The sequence below is a fragment of the Thalassophryne amazonica genome, chromosome 19 (assembly GCF_902500255.1).
Source record: "Thalassophryne amazonica chromosome 19, fThaAma1.1, whole genome shotgun sequence".
In the NCBI taxonomy this organism is placed as follows: Eukaryota; Metazoa; Chordata; class Actinopteri; order Batrachoidiformes; family Batrachoididae; genus Thalassophryne; species Thalassophryne amazonica.
This window is the reverse complement of record NC_047121.1, coordinates 51,533,583-51,549,667: the sequence shown is the minus strand read 5'-3', so window position 1 is coordinate 51,549,667 and position 16,085 is coordinate 51,533,583. Positions and strand designations below refer to the sequence as shown.

The window sequence follows — 16,085 nt, the reverse complement described above, 5'->3', positions numbered from 1 at the left end:
TACAAAGAAGGTCAAATTGATGCAAATGCTAAGACGTCGTCACGTTTCAGGAAAGAAAATCATCTCACCAGGTTACAGCCTGATATCAAGTGTCTTCATCTTTGTTTCAAATCCATAATCTGAGATTAAACAAATTATTTGCAACTTCACATCATACAAACAACACACAGCCAACATCATTGTGAAACAAAGAATAAATGTGTAACAGGAATATCGTACCGGTGGTTTTCCAAAAGCAGCAGCCAATCTTTCATCTCGGTATTACGTGAACGGAGGACGATGATCGTTCAGATCACAGTTTGGTTTGAGTGTTCACTTCAGGTCAGGATGCTCCGTGTGGCCATGCAACTCGTATACAGTCAGCATTTTTGTTGTTGTCCAGTTTTTACAATAAGCAGTGCAATTGTCTTGAATAAATGCACAATGAGCTGCTTTAAGTCATGGCGGCGGTGGTCACACTAGCAGTTAGACTTGAACCACGTGGCCTAGACGCTTTGTTTTGTGGGCTGCTCCTGGTGCAGGTTCCTTTTTCAATCTGACAATAAGCCTACCTGATATTAGAGAATTCCTGTCGTCTGCAGGCAATGACATGAGGTGCAGCCATTTTTCAATGATGATCACGATAAGTTACTTAATTAAAAGATACAACAGAGATTCATTGTTTTGCACAGCATTATATTAAAGCAGGAAACACTGGCTCTGATGACATCTTAAAAAGTGTTAGTGAGGTTATAAAGGAATTCATTTCTGAAATGTCACACAAATTATTCACATTTACTTGTTTAAAACCAGGCGACTCTCTGCACTCAACTAATCCATCCATTTGTCCTCCTCATTAAAGATAAAACAACATCCGGTTTGTATTTGTCACTGCAGTAAGCAGCAAAAGCTTATTCTTATTTTTTTTTTTTTTTTTTTACAAGTTCCGTTGCAGTGTGCAGCTGCCGCATTCACAGCCTTTCATCGAAAATAACAGAACATCCAGTGCCGACGTGAGCACAGCATAATGTCACAACAAATTATTTGCAAAGATGCACATTTTCCCAGAGTGTCCATTCAGTCGACACTAAATGTGACTGATGTTAACAGCAGGTGATTGTTATATATATTTGTGTGTTTATATATTATTTTGTTTTCTTTGCTATTTGTTTTGGCATTACATAATTACTTTACTTAAATGGTTCTATTCTTAGTTTGGTATGCTTTTAGTCTGTTATTTGCCTAAACGTGCATGTCAAACTGCGTTGAACCAGTTTTACCACTTAGAACAAAGAGATTCAAGTTACAATATAAATTATAATATGTCCCGTTATCGCGCGGGGGGCTGGACCTCCCTTTAATGCCCACGGGACCAATAAGGTAAAGATTTTGTGAAATAAGATCTGCTTTTGTCACACCCAAGTAGTGCTTTATAAAAACTGTTTTCATGCTAACCTGAATGGATGCTAACCATTAAGGATGTGGCTGATGTTATCCATGCTCAGCTTGACTGCATTTGATCACCTATGCCAATAATGCTAATAAGTGTTTGTCAACCTGTGCCAAATCGATGTTTAAGTCAGAGTTACATAGTGGAGAAAAAATGATGTGCTGTAGCAACAAACAGGAGCAGCAAGAAAAAAAAAAAAAGGCTAACAGGTACCCGCCTACATTAGCGGAATAAAACATTGGCAGAATACAGTCTATAGAGGGTTTTCATGTGACGTATCGGTCACGTCATTTTGTGTCCCGCGCCCATTCTGGATTACGACATGGTGGCCGCTGTGATACGCTACATGCATTTGGTGAACAATTGCAGAAGCTTCAACATCGGTGCGAAGAAGCCTCACGCCACCGTGGCGCTGAGAGAGATCTGCCGCTACCAGAAATCCACTGCTCCCAGAATTTTATTTTATTCGGTAATAAAATGATATAAGAATACATAAAAATACCGCCAAGGATAACACAAGAATGCTTCCAAGACAGATGCTTATTTACACTGTGGTCCTCGAGCACCGAGCTGCTGATCCGCCAGCTGCCCTTCCAGCGCCTGCTGAGAGAAATCGCTCAGGACTTCAAGATGACCTCCGCTTTCAGAGCTCCGCTGTGATGCTCTGCAGGAGGCCGGCGAGGCTGACCTGGTCGGCAGCTTCCTAGTTCACAATATCGCAGTGTGACACTGTCGGCCAGTTCGTTACATCACCACTAAATTCACTATCTAGTATAAGATATGGATCCACTGAACCAACTGCTACACATCTATCATGATAATTAGCTTTATCTTGAGGATTTAAAGCATCGTAATAACTGTACATTCTCTCCATTTTTCTATCACGCGCCAGCCTCCTTGTAATCCAGAATGGAGACGGCACCTGTCCTGCAGCAAATCGGTCATGTGATTGAAAACCCTCTATACCTGTTAAAAGCTCATTTATGAGCCCACTACATACTAGCCTGCTTGACAAGGCGTGGGTACTTGGCTTGCTAGCTAGCATAACAGCAAATGTGAGATTCTTTTGACACAGTTTTGTCATGCTTTTACTTTGAAACTCCAACGACTTGAGTGGGCAAATGCTCACATTTGCTGGCGTTTGGCACGTTGGAGAGGTGTTCTCTTCACAGATGAATCCCGGTTCACACTGTCCAGGGCAGATGGCAGACAGCGTGTGGCGTCGTGTGGGTGAGCGGTTTTCTGATGTCAATGTTGTGGATCGAGTGGCCCATGGTGGCGGTGGGGTTATGGTATGGGCAGGTGTCTGTTATGGACGAAGAACACAGGTGCATTTTATTGATGGCATTTTGAATGCACAAAGATACCGTGACGAGATCCTGAGGCCCATTGTTGTGCCATACATCCAAGAACATCACCTCATGTTGCAGCAGGATAATGCACGGCCCCATGTTGCAAGGATCTGTACACAATTCTTGGAAGCTGAAAATGTCCCAGTTCTTGCATGGCCGGCATACTCACCGGACATGTCACCCATTGAGCATGTTTGGGATGCTCTGGACCGGCGTATACGACAGCGTGTACCAGTTCCTGCCAATATCCAGCAACTTCACACAGCCATTGAAGAGGAGTGGACCAACATTCCACAGACCACAATTGACAACCTGATCAACTCTATGCGAAGGAGATGTGTTGCACTGCATGAGGCAAATGGTGGTCACACCAGATACTGACTGGTATCCCCCCCCCCCCCCAATAAAACAAAACTGCACCTTTCAGAGTGGCCTTTTATTGTGGACAGTCTAAGGCACACCTGTGCACTAATCATGGTGTCTAATCAGCATCTTGATATGGCACACCTGTGAGGTGGGATGGATTATCTGAGCAAAGAAGAAGTGCTCACTATCACAGATTTCGACTGGTTTGTGAACAATATTTGAGGGAAATGGTGATATTGTGTATGTGGAAAAAGTTTTAGATCTTTGAGTTCATCTCATACAAAATGGGAGCAAAACCAAAAGTGTTGCGTTTATATTTTTGTTGAGTGTATGAACTTTAAAAGCTTTACTCCTCTATAATGCCCACCCTGAACACGATAAAGGAGCGTTCGAGTGGAATACGGAGTTCTCTAATGACTGATGTGCTCTCGTTGGTCTGAATGCTAAAAGAGGCCAGTCAACTGAACTTGACGTGAAATTTGCATGCTGACTTCATTCCCTCCTAAAGTGCTTCTTCGCTCCTCCTCGAAACTATGCGGCGTCTGTCTGCCAAACTTCCCATTCTGCCACGACCGCTCTGACAGCAACTTGCTGTCTGCTCTCTGGAGCCGAGGGCCCGTTGGTTTGGGTGCTAGAGGAGTAGGACCCCAGTGCTGGTCCTCATCTGAGGCCTGGATGGGTCAGTCGGTAACTGGGTGTTGGGAACCAGGAGACCCTCAGGGTCAGCAGCGGGACATGCGCTTGCGGTACTGTTCCACCAGTGGGACCAGGCATTGAGATGAGCCACTCTGAAGCAGGAAGGGGTGCTCCAGCAGGTCAGTGGCACTTGCGCGCACCAGGGGGTCCCGGGTTAGCATTCGGTCCAGGAAGTCTTTTAGCACTGGAGAGATCTGGGGTACAGAATGGGGACATATTTTTTGCTTTATTACTATTATAATTATTTCACAGCAGTCGTCACTTTGACACATTCGATTATGACACATGCAAGAACGTGACCTCCTACAGGTGGCGTCACGTTGTGTAGCTGTAAGTTTGCCTGATGTACCTGGCTGACATTTCTAACAGTCGGAGCTGGTTCATCTCTCAGTCTCTTCATAGCTGCTACGGGCGTTTCACTGAAGTAAGGAGGCTCTCTGTCCACCATCTCCACCACCATGATTCCCATCGACCACACATCCACCTGGCGTATCATCGCAAGACAAAACTGCATCACAAACGATCACATTAACTTCATGGTACGAGAAGCGGAATGTATGCTGGTTTACCTCGGTGCCATACGGTGATTTGGAGATGACCTCAGGAGCCATCCAGTAGGGAGTCCCCACGAGAGACTTCCTCTTAGGGATGTCTTTACTTATCTGGGCACAGAAGCCAAAGTCGGAAAGTTTGACCTGTGTGGAACAGCAGAGACACATCAGGATCAAAAGACGGCAAGAATTCTCATCATAAATATAAGAATATTAATCAACAAAGTTGTTCATGGGTCATTATGGCTTCACCCCATCTGTCTGGGCATCCGTCTGTAGGGCCCCTTCACACACAGTGCAAAGTTTGGACGGTGTTTGGATAAAAATGGCGAAACAGTGTGAAACAGTTCGAAATTAGCGCACAAAACATCGCGCTGACGGGCAAGCTTGCACGAACCCAGTACAAGAGTTCGTGAACGCGCTAGTGTCCGTCAAGCAGGAACAGTGCCGGGTGCACCATATGGCGCCGCTTATGTGGAAGAAATAAAAACCAGCTGGTATGTGTTCAACCACATCGTGCCACTTATGTGGAATAAATAAAAAAAGGAAAAAAAAAAACACACCACCTGGGACGCGAACTCACACCTTTCAAAACCTCTGATTCCCAGTCAGACTTTACCACTGAGCTACGGAGCTGTTCTTTGACAGCTGCAGGAAGCTGCCTCATATCAGGAAGAACATGGAAGTATTACAAAAAAAAATAAAAATCACACACCATATAAAAACACCACATTTATCAAGCAAGCAAAACAAATATGATCCGTCTGTTCCTCTGGTGATGACCCATGGTCACAGACATACAGTCATGAAATGACATGAATGAGAAGCAGTGTGCTCTGATCACGTCCACATCTGCTGGTCTGCGCACATGTTGTGCTCGACACGCATGTCTTGTGGACGGTGCGTGACATGCAGCACAGACTCCACATCATGTGGAACAGGGCTCACATGGGTGACGTGATGTCAGATCACCTGCTGCGTGTTGTGATCTGAGGGTCCACATCAACCTGGGGGGCTGTCAGTGTCCACTCCATGTGCATGCTCGCTTGCTACAACTTGTCGCCACCACAGTGATATGTTTTTTATTTATGGCCACATAAATACAGCAATCAGACACATGCGACTTGGTGGACAGTTGTCTGTCCAAACACAGTAGGTGTTGTGTAGCTGAAATGTCCAGAATGACAGATCACCACAGCTGCTTCTGTTGGAAGGCACGCCTCCCACGAGTAGAGTGCACACACCCACGTGTCAGTGTGTGTGTTTACAAAGTCACACTTGTCGGGAACTTAAATTTCACAGCAGTACAACAGTGGTCCTCTGCATTCTGCTGTTGTGTGAAGAGTGCGACTGGTCATACATTTTCTAAATGCTGTGCGAGCGGTGTTAGGTGTTCGAGTGTATCACCTAGAATTTGGCCGGCACCTGCCGCGAGAGGATGTGATGGGTTCACACAGTGTACACTTTGCCTTTCAGCCACTTGTGTGAGCAAATAGTTGTAGCAACAGGTGTACGAGGCGTTGGAGGCAGAGACGACATTACACAGTTTGCACACAATTCCCGCGTCATGTGCACTAAGTGTGCACTTCGTCTAAACTTTACACTATGTGTGAGGGGCCCTAAAGTTTGTGTTTCCACACAGTAACTATAGAACGTCTCATCTGATTGAAAGCACATCAAGGAGGTGAATTGGGAAAGTTGGAGGAAGGTTCCTTTGAAAACGGGGTCAGACATCACGTACCAACTGTACAGCAGCAGTCATTCAGGATACAAATGGAACATGTCCATTATTTAAAGCACACATTATTATCACCTTCACTATAAAACCAGACACCAATTTAACATGCAAGTGGGGACATGTTGCTTCTTGTTTCTATTGTTTTTCTTTGTGCTGAAATCAAAATATCTCGACTGTAAGTTGAGAGGAAAAAAGATCAGGGGAGAATGTGTGACGTCTTGCTGAGAAATGAAGAAAAGTAAGTTACATTTCCTCAGGAATAGCAATGTTATTAATCCTGTCAAATCCCCAGGGATTATGTCTAAATATGAAAAAGAAAAAAAAGAAAATAAAGCACTGCTCTGGCATCCTTGACCGCAAAAAGATATTAAAAGTACTTTTCACAGAAGATGGTAGATGTAGTTTGGTGGATTTCCAAAGTCGTTCTGCTCGCCGACAGTCTCTTTAGAGCACGAATATTGTCATGTAAGTTGTTGTTTTAACTGGAGCGACTCAATATGCCCAACCAGTATACAAGCGTTTTCTGGATTTGGAAAAAAAAATGGCGCTAACAGTTGCTGTGTTGGAGTCAGAGGACCTTACAAATGGTGCAATCAGATGTGAGCGAGTATTCAGGGAACGTCAGGATTTACTTCCAAATTACAATAATTGGCTCAACTGATTTCGGTTCACCAAGGCCATCGTTAATGGAATTGTGTGCAGAATTCAGTCGGCCCAGAGCGCAATATGGTGAGGAGCCAGGGTTGTCTGTGTCCACACAGGTACTGACCACGCTGGGCTTCCTGGAAACAGGGACATTCCAGCGGGAGCTGGCTGATCAGTCAGGAGTGTGCCAGTCAACCTTGAGCCGAGCCACCAGGGTGTGGAACGCAGTCATCCGAAAGTTATCCAGATACATCACATTCCAAGATTAATGTCGTCACATGATGATTTTGTTTTCGCTAATAGGAAACATTTTCATTCCATCAATGTTCAAATCATATGTGATGTGCAAATGTATCTAACTATTCTCCGAATGGTTCAGAATGAAAACCAGCACATTTGGGCACGTACGCATTCAAATTTGTATGTTGTTGTTTTGTTTCTTGATCATGAAACTTAGCTTCTTAACAGGCTTCCTGTGTTCAGTATTTGTCAAATGTGTGTGTACAGTTGTGATGTTTCATGCTGTCAGCCGCAGTGTGAGGCCACTGCTTCACACACACTTCTACGACCTCTTTTACTGTTTCATGTTTGCTTTGTTTGACAGAGTCCTAAGTAAACTATCCCTGCGTGTCTCCATGTCCTCTGTAGCTCACACTTGGTATCATTTCTTTTCTGTGTTCATGTTGTCTGATCTAACAACATGAATATACATATTTAAACAGAGGTGTGGAGAGCTTGGTGTGTTCAGTGGGATGTACAAGTGGAATGTGCTTGGATCCATGCGTATGCACTCTGTGATACATCTGAATATTTTTGTGCTTATGCCAGTTTCTGGGTTTTGGCGTACAACATGTTGTAGAAGATACATGAGGCCCCTGGTTCCCTGAGGTCTCCTGTGTAGAAGCTTCAGGAGTATTGGGTACAGGGCCACTGCAATGCACGATCCTGTCTCTACACACTGAAAAACCTGATCCTTGACACCAAACCTGGTGTGATTTTCATGGACTGGATGATCTCAGAATTATCTCTCTGCTTTTTTGCAGATGATGTGGTGCTGTTTGTTTCATAGAGAGTGACCTCTAATATGCACTAGGCAGGTTTGATGCCAAGTGTGAAGCAACTGCAATGAGAATCAGCACCTCCAACTCTAAGATCATGGTCTTCTGTTGGAAAAGTGTGGATTGTCCCCTCTGGGTCAGGGGAGAGTTACTGCCCCAAGTGGAGAAGTTCAAGTGCTGTATCTTGGGGTGTTGCTCAGGAGTGGGTAAGTTGGACTGTGAGAACAACAGATTGGAGGTGTGTCTGAAATATATGGGACCATCACTGTGAAGAAACAGCAGAGCCAGAAGATGTCTTTTGATTTGCCAGTCAATTTACCATCCTGTCCTCACCTATGGCCATGAGCTTTGGAACAACCAAAAGAACAAGATCATAGATACATGTTTTGGAAATCAAGTTCCTCTGTTGGGTATCTGGGCTTACATTGAAGGACTGGGTGAGAACCTTGAATATCTGGGAGGGACTCAGAATACAGCCACTGTTTCTTTGCACTGAAAGCAGACGGGTTCGGGCATCTGGTGAGGATGTCTCCTGGTTGTCTCTAGTGTGAGGAGGCCCCAGGGAAGACCCAGGACACGCTTGAGGAATTGCATCTCTCAGCTGCTTTGCGAATGCCTTTGGAACATTGAGGAAAGTTAGGGCTGAGGATAAGGAAGTGTGGGATGACCTGCTTGGACTACTGCTGCCACAACCCAGACCTGGATAAAGAATAAAGACCAGTAATAAAGATCCTCACAAAATAAAGAGTCAATATCCAAACCAAAAGTAAAAGCACCCTCCAGTTTGCTGTGTGTCGGACCTGAAACATGCTGAGTGAGATTAGAAGACTGAAATGTCGATAAAATAAAACGGGGACAGACGCCGTCAACACCAACATTAAAACTGCCAGCAAACAACTCTGGACAGTCTGGGACATCAGAGACACTTTAAGTCCAAAGTCATGACATCAAACTCTGTCTCACAACAAGGAGAACAGCTGTGAAGGTCGACACTTTCTCCACACAGATAATCAATCAGAAAGCAATAAAGAATTGAACCAATATGCACAATAAATAAACACATCAATATTGATTAAAATCTTGTCAGTTACCATCCCTGTCCATAGAGACATATTCTGTCCATAGAGACATATTCTGTTCATAAAGACATATTCTGCATGAGTTCAATGAGATCATTAGAATCATGGAGGAGCCCGCTGACGTTGCCAGTCTGCACCAACGGTCCTGTAGACGAGGCGTTCACGTACCCGTCCATCTAACGTGAGCAGGATGGAGTCGCTCTTGATGTCTCTGTGGATGACGCCCTGTGAGTGCAGGTAGGCCAGAGCTTGTAGAACAGCTTCACACACCGTGGCGATCTGCTCTTCACTCAGCCTGCACGACACAAACCGTTTACTGCACAGCTGGAGTTCTCATTTCTTCTTCATTTAATCTGTCAGACATTAGAAAATGTTTTTAGATAAACCTGAATGCTGCCCAAAGTAATGTCAGCAAATTTGATCTGACTGAGAAAGTGTGTTCCAAATCCATGTTGCTGTGGTCTAAAACACAGAGTTAAGGTTTGGTGTTGATCCAGTGTTTTTGTTTGTTTGTTTGTTTGTTTTTTAGAAAACCAACAAACATTTATGTGAAACACTAGAAATAAAAGTGGGTGATACGGAGTTAAAAAAGAAAAAAAACGGTGAACTTGGTCTCGGTCTAATGTTCTGCTTCTATCTAAAACCTCAGTTTGGGCCAAATTCTTCCTTCACTGTTCATGTGCTCAACAGCAGCACATTTGAAGAGGAAGAAAGAAGTGTGTGTATGTGTGTGTGTGTGTGTGTGTGTGTGTGTGTGTGTGTGTGTGTGTGTGTGTGTGTGTGTGTGTGTGTGTGTGTGTGTGTGTGTGTGTGTGTGTGTGTGTGTGTGAGAATTGTTGTGCGATGATGCTTTTGGTCTCATTTCTACATTGATGTGCACTTAAAGGTGCTATGAATAATTTTTAAGCCACTAGATGTCACACTTGGACCACACTTCACAACACAAACAAATCTTCCCTCCTTGGCCACTCCTCCTCTTTTCCATCATGTAAATTTGTGTATTAATCTCACTTTTATTTTTTTCAGTCTGTCATTTAAATGTCAAAAATAACCTGGGTCATAAACAGTTAAAAATTACAATTTGACCTTTGTGACCTTTTGATCTTTGTGGAGAATGAAGGCACTCCTAACTATTACTGGAAAATTTGGTCATGATATTTGGGCATGTTGCCTTGCATCATTGGCTCCCTGTGCATGCGAGATAGTTATAGTTAGGGCTGGATCAGGTGACCCTGAACCATCCCTTAGTTATGCTGCTATAGACTTAGACTGCTGGGGGGTTCCCATGATGCACTGAGTGTTTCTTTCTCTTTTTGCTCTGTATGCACCACTCTGCATTTAATCATTAGTGATTGATCTCTGCTCCCCTCCACAGCATGTCTTTTTCTTGGTTCTCTCCCTCAGCCCCAACCAGTCCCAGCAGAAGACTGCCCCTCCCTGAGCCTGGTTCTGCTGGAGGTTTCTTCCTGTTAAAAGGGAGTTTTTCCTTCCCACTGTCGCCAAGTGCTTGCTCACAGGGGGTCATTTTGACTGTTGGGGTTTTTACGTAATTATTGTATGGCCTTGCCTTACAATATAAAGCGCCTTGGGGCAACTGTTTGTTGTGATTTGGCGCTATATAAATAAAATTGATTGATTGATTGATTGATGCTCCAGTTATGGAACAATTTGTGTGCTTAAAGTAGGCACTTAAACTCTGTTAATTATTTTAAAGCTGCACTCAGAACATCATCATATTTCATATTTATACAAATAAGAAGTGTTCACTATGGTCCATGAAGTATAATAAATATATTAAAAGAAGTGTGACAGTGTATGTTGCACACGAATAAAAGAATGAAGATTATTGAATAACAAGATGCGTACGATTTTTATTTTATCATTGGGCAAAAATGCATCTGTCAGATTTTCACTCTGGATCCAGCCCTGCATAGACTCTCATTTTTAAAAAGTTTCTTTACATTTCATGAGGTAAAAACATGCACGTTGACTCAGTCTGTGTTACCAGATGCTTCTAATGACATCATCACCTGTTCAGTGGCGACAGCGGTTTAGAATTTTCATCTTGTCCCAAGTTGTTACATCATGCAGCCGTGAGCCGTGTTTGTTTTCTAAATCAACACTGCAAGACTTCAAATCATTTCTTTGTCCTCAGATTTTTAACAATAAAGTCCAGGTTGAAAAATGTTGTTGACTTCACAGGGACTGATGGTGGCGCTAGCATAACAGCGCATGACTGAAACTGTGGACTGTGGATGCCGGAGTGACATAAACGCGCCTCAAAGGACGATGAACAAGAATAAATTCAGATTTCAAAACGGGTCGTGACAAAAAACAGCCGGGGGGCCTCTGGACTCTTCATCTATATTATAATAGCCAAGTGGCGTGTGTGTGTGTGTGTGTGTGTGTGTGTGTGTGTGTGTGTGTGTGTGTGTGTGTGTGTGTGTGTGTGTGTGTGTGTGTGTGTGTGTGTGTGTGTGTGTGTGTGTGTGTGTGTGTGTTGAAACCAGAGAGAGCTGACATTTTCTGTTTGGTATATTTATGTATTTTGGGTCAAGGATGAACACTGCAAAAATGGAAAGTTGATAGTATAAATTTTTTGGCAAAATTAGCAATTATAGTGAATCAAAAACCAATGGATGCTGTGCTGCAATGCACCATGGGAGTTCAGGGTTTTGTGGTTTTAAATGTTGTTATTGTGGTTCATATTAGTTTAACAGTGTTGTTAGTGTTATTAATTTATTGTGTTTTTGTAGTTCAGTTGGTTTAGTCAGTTTAGTTAAGTATCATGTTGCTGTTGGTAAGGTTAGACCTTACTTGTGTGAAGCGCCTTGAGGCAACTTTGTTGTGATTTGGCGCTATATAAATTAAAACTGAATTGTTACCATGAGTGAAATGTGTTGTGTTTTTTATATTTTCCGCCACCATCTCTGTCAGATTAAAGCACCTGCATACGTCAGAGTGCAGAAAGGCAAACAGATGTGCGTGCAATTTAAACCACGCACAAACTGGGAAGAGCCAACATTTGCCGTTTGGTATGTTCATGTATTTTGGGTCAAGGATGAACGGCGCCAAAACTGAACGTTGATAGGACTAATATTTTTAGAGAAGCTACATAGTAAGTTCAACAAAATGACAAAATAGAAGTAAAAATAAAATAATAGTGCATATGTGATAACAAGAACCTAATCAATTTATAAATACATTAAGATAAGAGAGACTTTATTGTCATTGTAATAAATAATGAAACTTCACTGGTGACCGCCAGTCAGTAGCAGCAATGATGACATGTTATTTACAGTTTAAACTTAAAACAGTATTATAACAGTAAATTAAAACAGTAAATTAACATTCAAAAATTACTTCATTAACGGGAAATAAAAGGGTTGAGTTCTTCTAAAACTTGATTGTTGAGGTCTAAGGTTCTAAAAACGTTCTGGACTCACACACCATTCAGCTCATGATAGAAACTTTGCTTAATTTGTTACCAACTTTGAAAAATGTCAGCGACCTATTTTCTAAAAACGACCTAATCTAGAGCCCGTGGATCCCCACAGACAACATGCTAGTTTTTATTATTATTTATATAATTTTAAACATAAAATCTTAAAAGTAAATGACTCTTGGAAGTATTTTGGATGTTAATGAACAAATGAATGATCTGTTTTTGACAAAATTCAAATCCTACTTTCAGGTTAATATATTTGAACTTTTTCTGATACAGACCTGAAAATTCTGCCAGCAGCATAAAAAAGTACAAACTCAGTGAAATGACTGAATTATTGCATTTGCTCCCAAACAGAAGCAGCAGATTCACTCGTCAATGCTGTACCGCCCCCTGGTGGTCCGTTTGCTTATTAGTGATGATCATTGAAACGATGCACAAAATAATTTTTTTCTGTAGAGGAATGGAGGAGATGTTTTCTTTGTGGTACCTGGTTTCAGACACAATGTTGGTTAGAGCGCCGCCCTGCAGGTACTCCATAATGACCCACAGCTCTTCCTCCACCAGTGCGGATTTAAACATCTCCACCACGTTCCTGTGCTGGTAGTCCCTCATGATGACGACCTGCAGAAACATCAGGGGAGAGCGCTGATCAGAGCGCAGACCTCTGCCAGTCCTCAGAAACGCACGCAAAATAGGGCAGCGCAGTCTCGTTTGGGCCGGGCACTAAAGGGGTAAAATATGACGCATATCATATGACGTAATTCCTCTACTTCCAGGGACAAACCATGGCATTTTCAATGGGGTTTTGGGCAAATTACACATAAACAAAGTGAAAATGCAAAGAAAAAGTGATGTGGTGGACAGTGAACATGTGTTGTGGTTTGTTTCTGACCTGGAGCTCAAACGTGTCGAGGCAGTTTTGCAGGCGAGAGAACGGAGCTACTCTGGTTAGCTGTGTTGGCTAACACTTACCGACATGACGTCTTCCCACCTCCTTGCCTTTTCTTCTCCACTGGAAACCACAAAAAACCCTTTTCACGACTGCTCCGGTGATTGCGGCGGAAAACAAAACCGTCCACCGTTTATCCATGTGTATATATTAAATGGAGGTCCCCATAAGTGGTCAAATCCCGCAATATCACAGAGGGTTCAAATGAGACTACGGTCTCCTACAGCACCGTGCAAAAGTTTCAGGCGCCCCAGATTTTTTAATCTGTACAGTGTTAAATTAACACTGCGCCAAGTGTTAATCTATTTAAAATCACCTTCCAGTGTAAATTAGCTATAGTGCCGATCAACTTAATTGAACATTTTAACTGTTTATTTTACACCGTTTTTAATATGCACTCATTGCACTCAAAATATTAGTTTGTGTGTCAAGAGAAAGTCATGACTGACATGACGTCCAAACATTTCTACCCAACAAAACTCAGATATGAGTTCTTTTTTTTCTTTCTTTACTCTATTTCACTGAAGAAATTAAACAATTATCATTATTCCATTATTATATTATTCTGCTGTGATTTCTACCACAAAGACTCATCATCTGATGATCGATCAATCATAAAGTAATCTGGGTTTGTTTGTGTTTTTTTTCTCACCTCGTTAAAGAGTAACTCTCTCCTCTGCTGCCGCCGCAGGTCCATCATCTTCACCGCCACCTGCCTGCCGCTGTGCTTCTCCGTGGCGATGCACACCACCCCCGTCGAACCCTCGCCGATCTTCAGGAAGTTCTCTAGGTAAGACCGAGGATCACCCTTGTCCACCACCATTTGCAAGGCGGCTTTGAACTGTTCATGTGTGACCTTTGGAGGGTCCGGGGGCGGTCTTGGTGAGGAGTGTAGAGGAGGTCTGAATGCAGGTGACCAGGTGCCCGGAGGACTTGTGGCCAGTGAGCCTGTAGGCGAGGGTCGGGGCTGAGACGGGCTGTCCTGCCTGGGGTAGGGAGGATTGGGGCATCCAGAGTGTCTCAAGAAGGGTTCTGGGCCGCTGGGCCTTAGTCCCATATTTGGAGAGAGGCCCAGCGTGTAGCTAGCTGAGGAGCGTACAGCCCGCTGCGGTCTGAAGCCACTCCCCAGAGGACTGCTGGTTCCTGTGTGCAGGAACCCAGAGTGGTACCTCATAGCTGGTTCTGCCTGGAAGGTAAAGGACAAACGGTGGAGGATTGGACTGACGTATCAATACACAGACGGAGGAATGGCGTCTCTTATTCTTTAATTTGTATCGCTAAACCAGATGATCGCATCCCAATACGCATCCCAGCATACTATATAATACACAAAAACAACAGATGGTCACATCTCAATACGCAGCCCAGCGTACTATATAATACACAAAAACAACAGATGGTCGCATCTCAATACGCAGCCCAGCATAATACACAAAAACAACAGATGGTCACATCTCAATACGCATCCCAGCGTACTATATAATACACAAAAACAACAGATGGTCACATCTCAATACGCATCCCAGCGTACTATATAATACACAAAAACAACAGATGGTCGCATCTCAATACGCAGCCCAGCATAATACACAAAAACAACAGATGGTCACATCTCAATACGCATCCCAGCGTACTATATAATACACAAAAAAACAGATGGTCACATCTCAATACGCATCCCAGCATACTATATAATACACAAAAACAACAGATGGTCACATCTCAATACGCATCCCAGCGTACTATATAATACACAAAAACAACAGATGGTCGCATCTCAATACGCAGCCCAGCGTACTATATAATACACAAAAACAACAGATGGTCACATCTCAATACGCATCCCAGCGTACTATATAATACACAAAAACAACAGATGGTCACATCTCAATACGCATCCCAGCATACTATATAATACACAAAAACAACAGATGGTCACATCTCAATACGCATCCCAGCGTACTATATAATACACAAAAACAACAGATGGTCGCATCTCAATACGCAGCCCAGCGTACTATATAATACACAAAAACAACAGATGGTCGCATCTCAATACGCAGCCCAGCGTACTATATAATACACAAAAACAACAGATGGTCGCATCTCAATACGCAGCCCAGCGTACTATATAATACACAAAAACAACAGATGGTTGCATCCCAATACGCATCCCAGCGTACTATATAATACACAAAAAACCAGATGGTTGCATCCCAATACGCATCCCAGCGTACTATATAATACACAAAAAAAAAACTGATGGTCGCATCTCAATACGCAGCCCAGCATACTATATAATACACAAAAACAACAGATGGTCACATCTCAATACGCAGCCCAGCGTACTATATAATACACAAAAACAACAGATGGTTGCATCCCAATACGCATCCCAGCGTACTATATAATACACAAAAAACCAGATGGTTGCATCCCAATACGCATCCCAGCGTACTATATAATACACAAAAAAAAAACTGATGGTCGCATCTCAATACGCAGCCCAGCATACTATATAATACACAAAAACAACAGATGGTCACATCTCAATACGCAGCCCAGCGTACTATCTAATACACAAAAACAACAGATGGTTGCATCCCAATACGCATCCCAGCGTACTATATAATACACAAAAAAAAACTGATGGTCGCATCTCAATACGCAGCCCAGCATACTATATAATACACAAAAACAACAGATGGTCACATCTCAATACGCAGCCCAGCGTACTATATAATACACAAAAACAACAGATGGTCGCATCTCAA

General features: G+C 43.0%; 1 protein-coding gene across 1 annotated transcript in view; it reads right to left on the bottom strand.

Annotated features, from left to right (window-relative positions):
• Nucleotides 1–3,869: 3,869 nt before the first annotated feature.
• The window catches only part of LOC117532309 (serine/threonine-protein kinase PAK 4), a 35,061-nt gene continuing 22,845 nt past the window's right edge, over nucleotides 3,870–16,085 (bottom strand). Inside the window, exons 4-9 of the mRNA XM_034195630.1 lie at nucleotides 13,964–14,497; nucleotides 12,850–12,983; nucleotides 9,083–9,209; nucleotides 4,413–4,538; nucleotides 4,193–4,327; nucleotides 3,870–4,037 (exon numbers count right to left, since the gene is read on the bottom strand). Of these exons, the coding sequence (XP_034051521.1) occupies nucleotides 3,870–4,037; nucleotides 4,193–4,327; nucleotides 4,413–4,538; nucleotides 9,083–9,209; nucleotides 12,850–12,983; nucleotides 13,964–14,497 (1,224 nt within the window). The remainder of the gene's footprint in view (nucleotides 4,038–4,192; nucleotides 4,328–4,412; nucleotides 4,539–9,082; nucleotides 9,210–12,849; nucleotides 12,984–13,963; nucleotides 14,498–16,085) is intronic.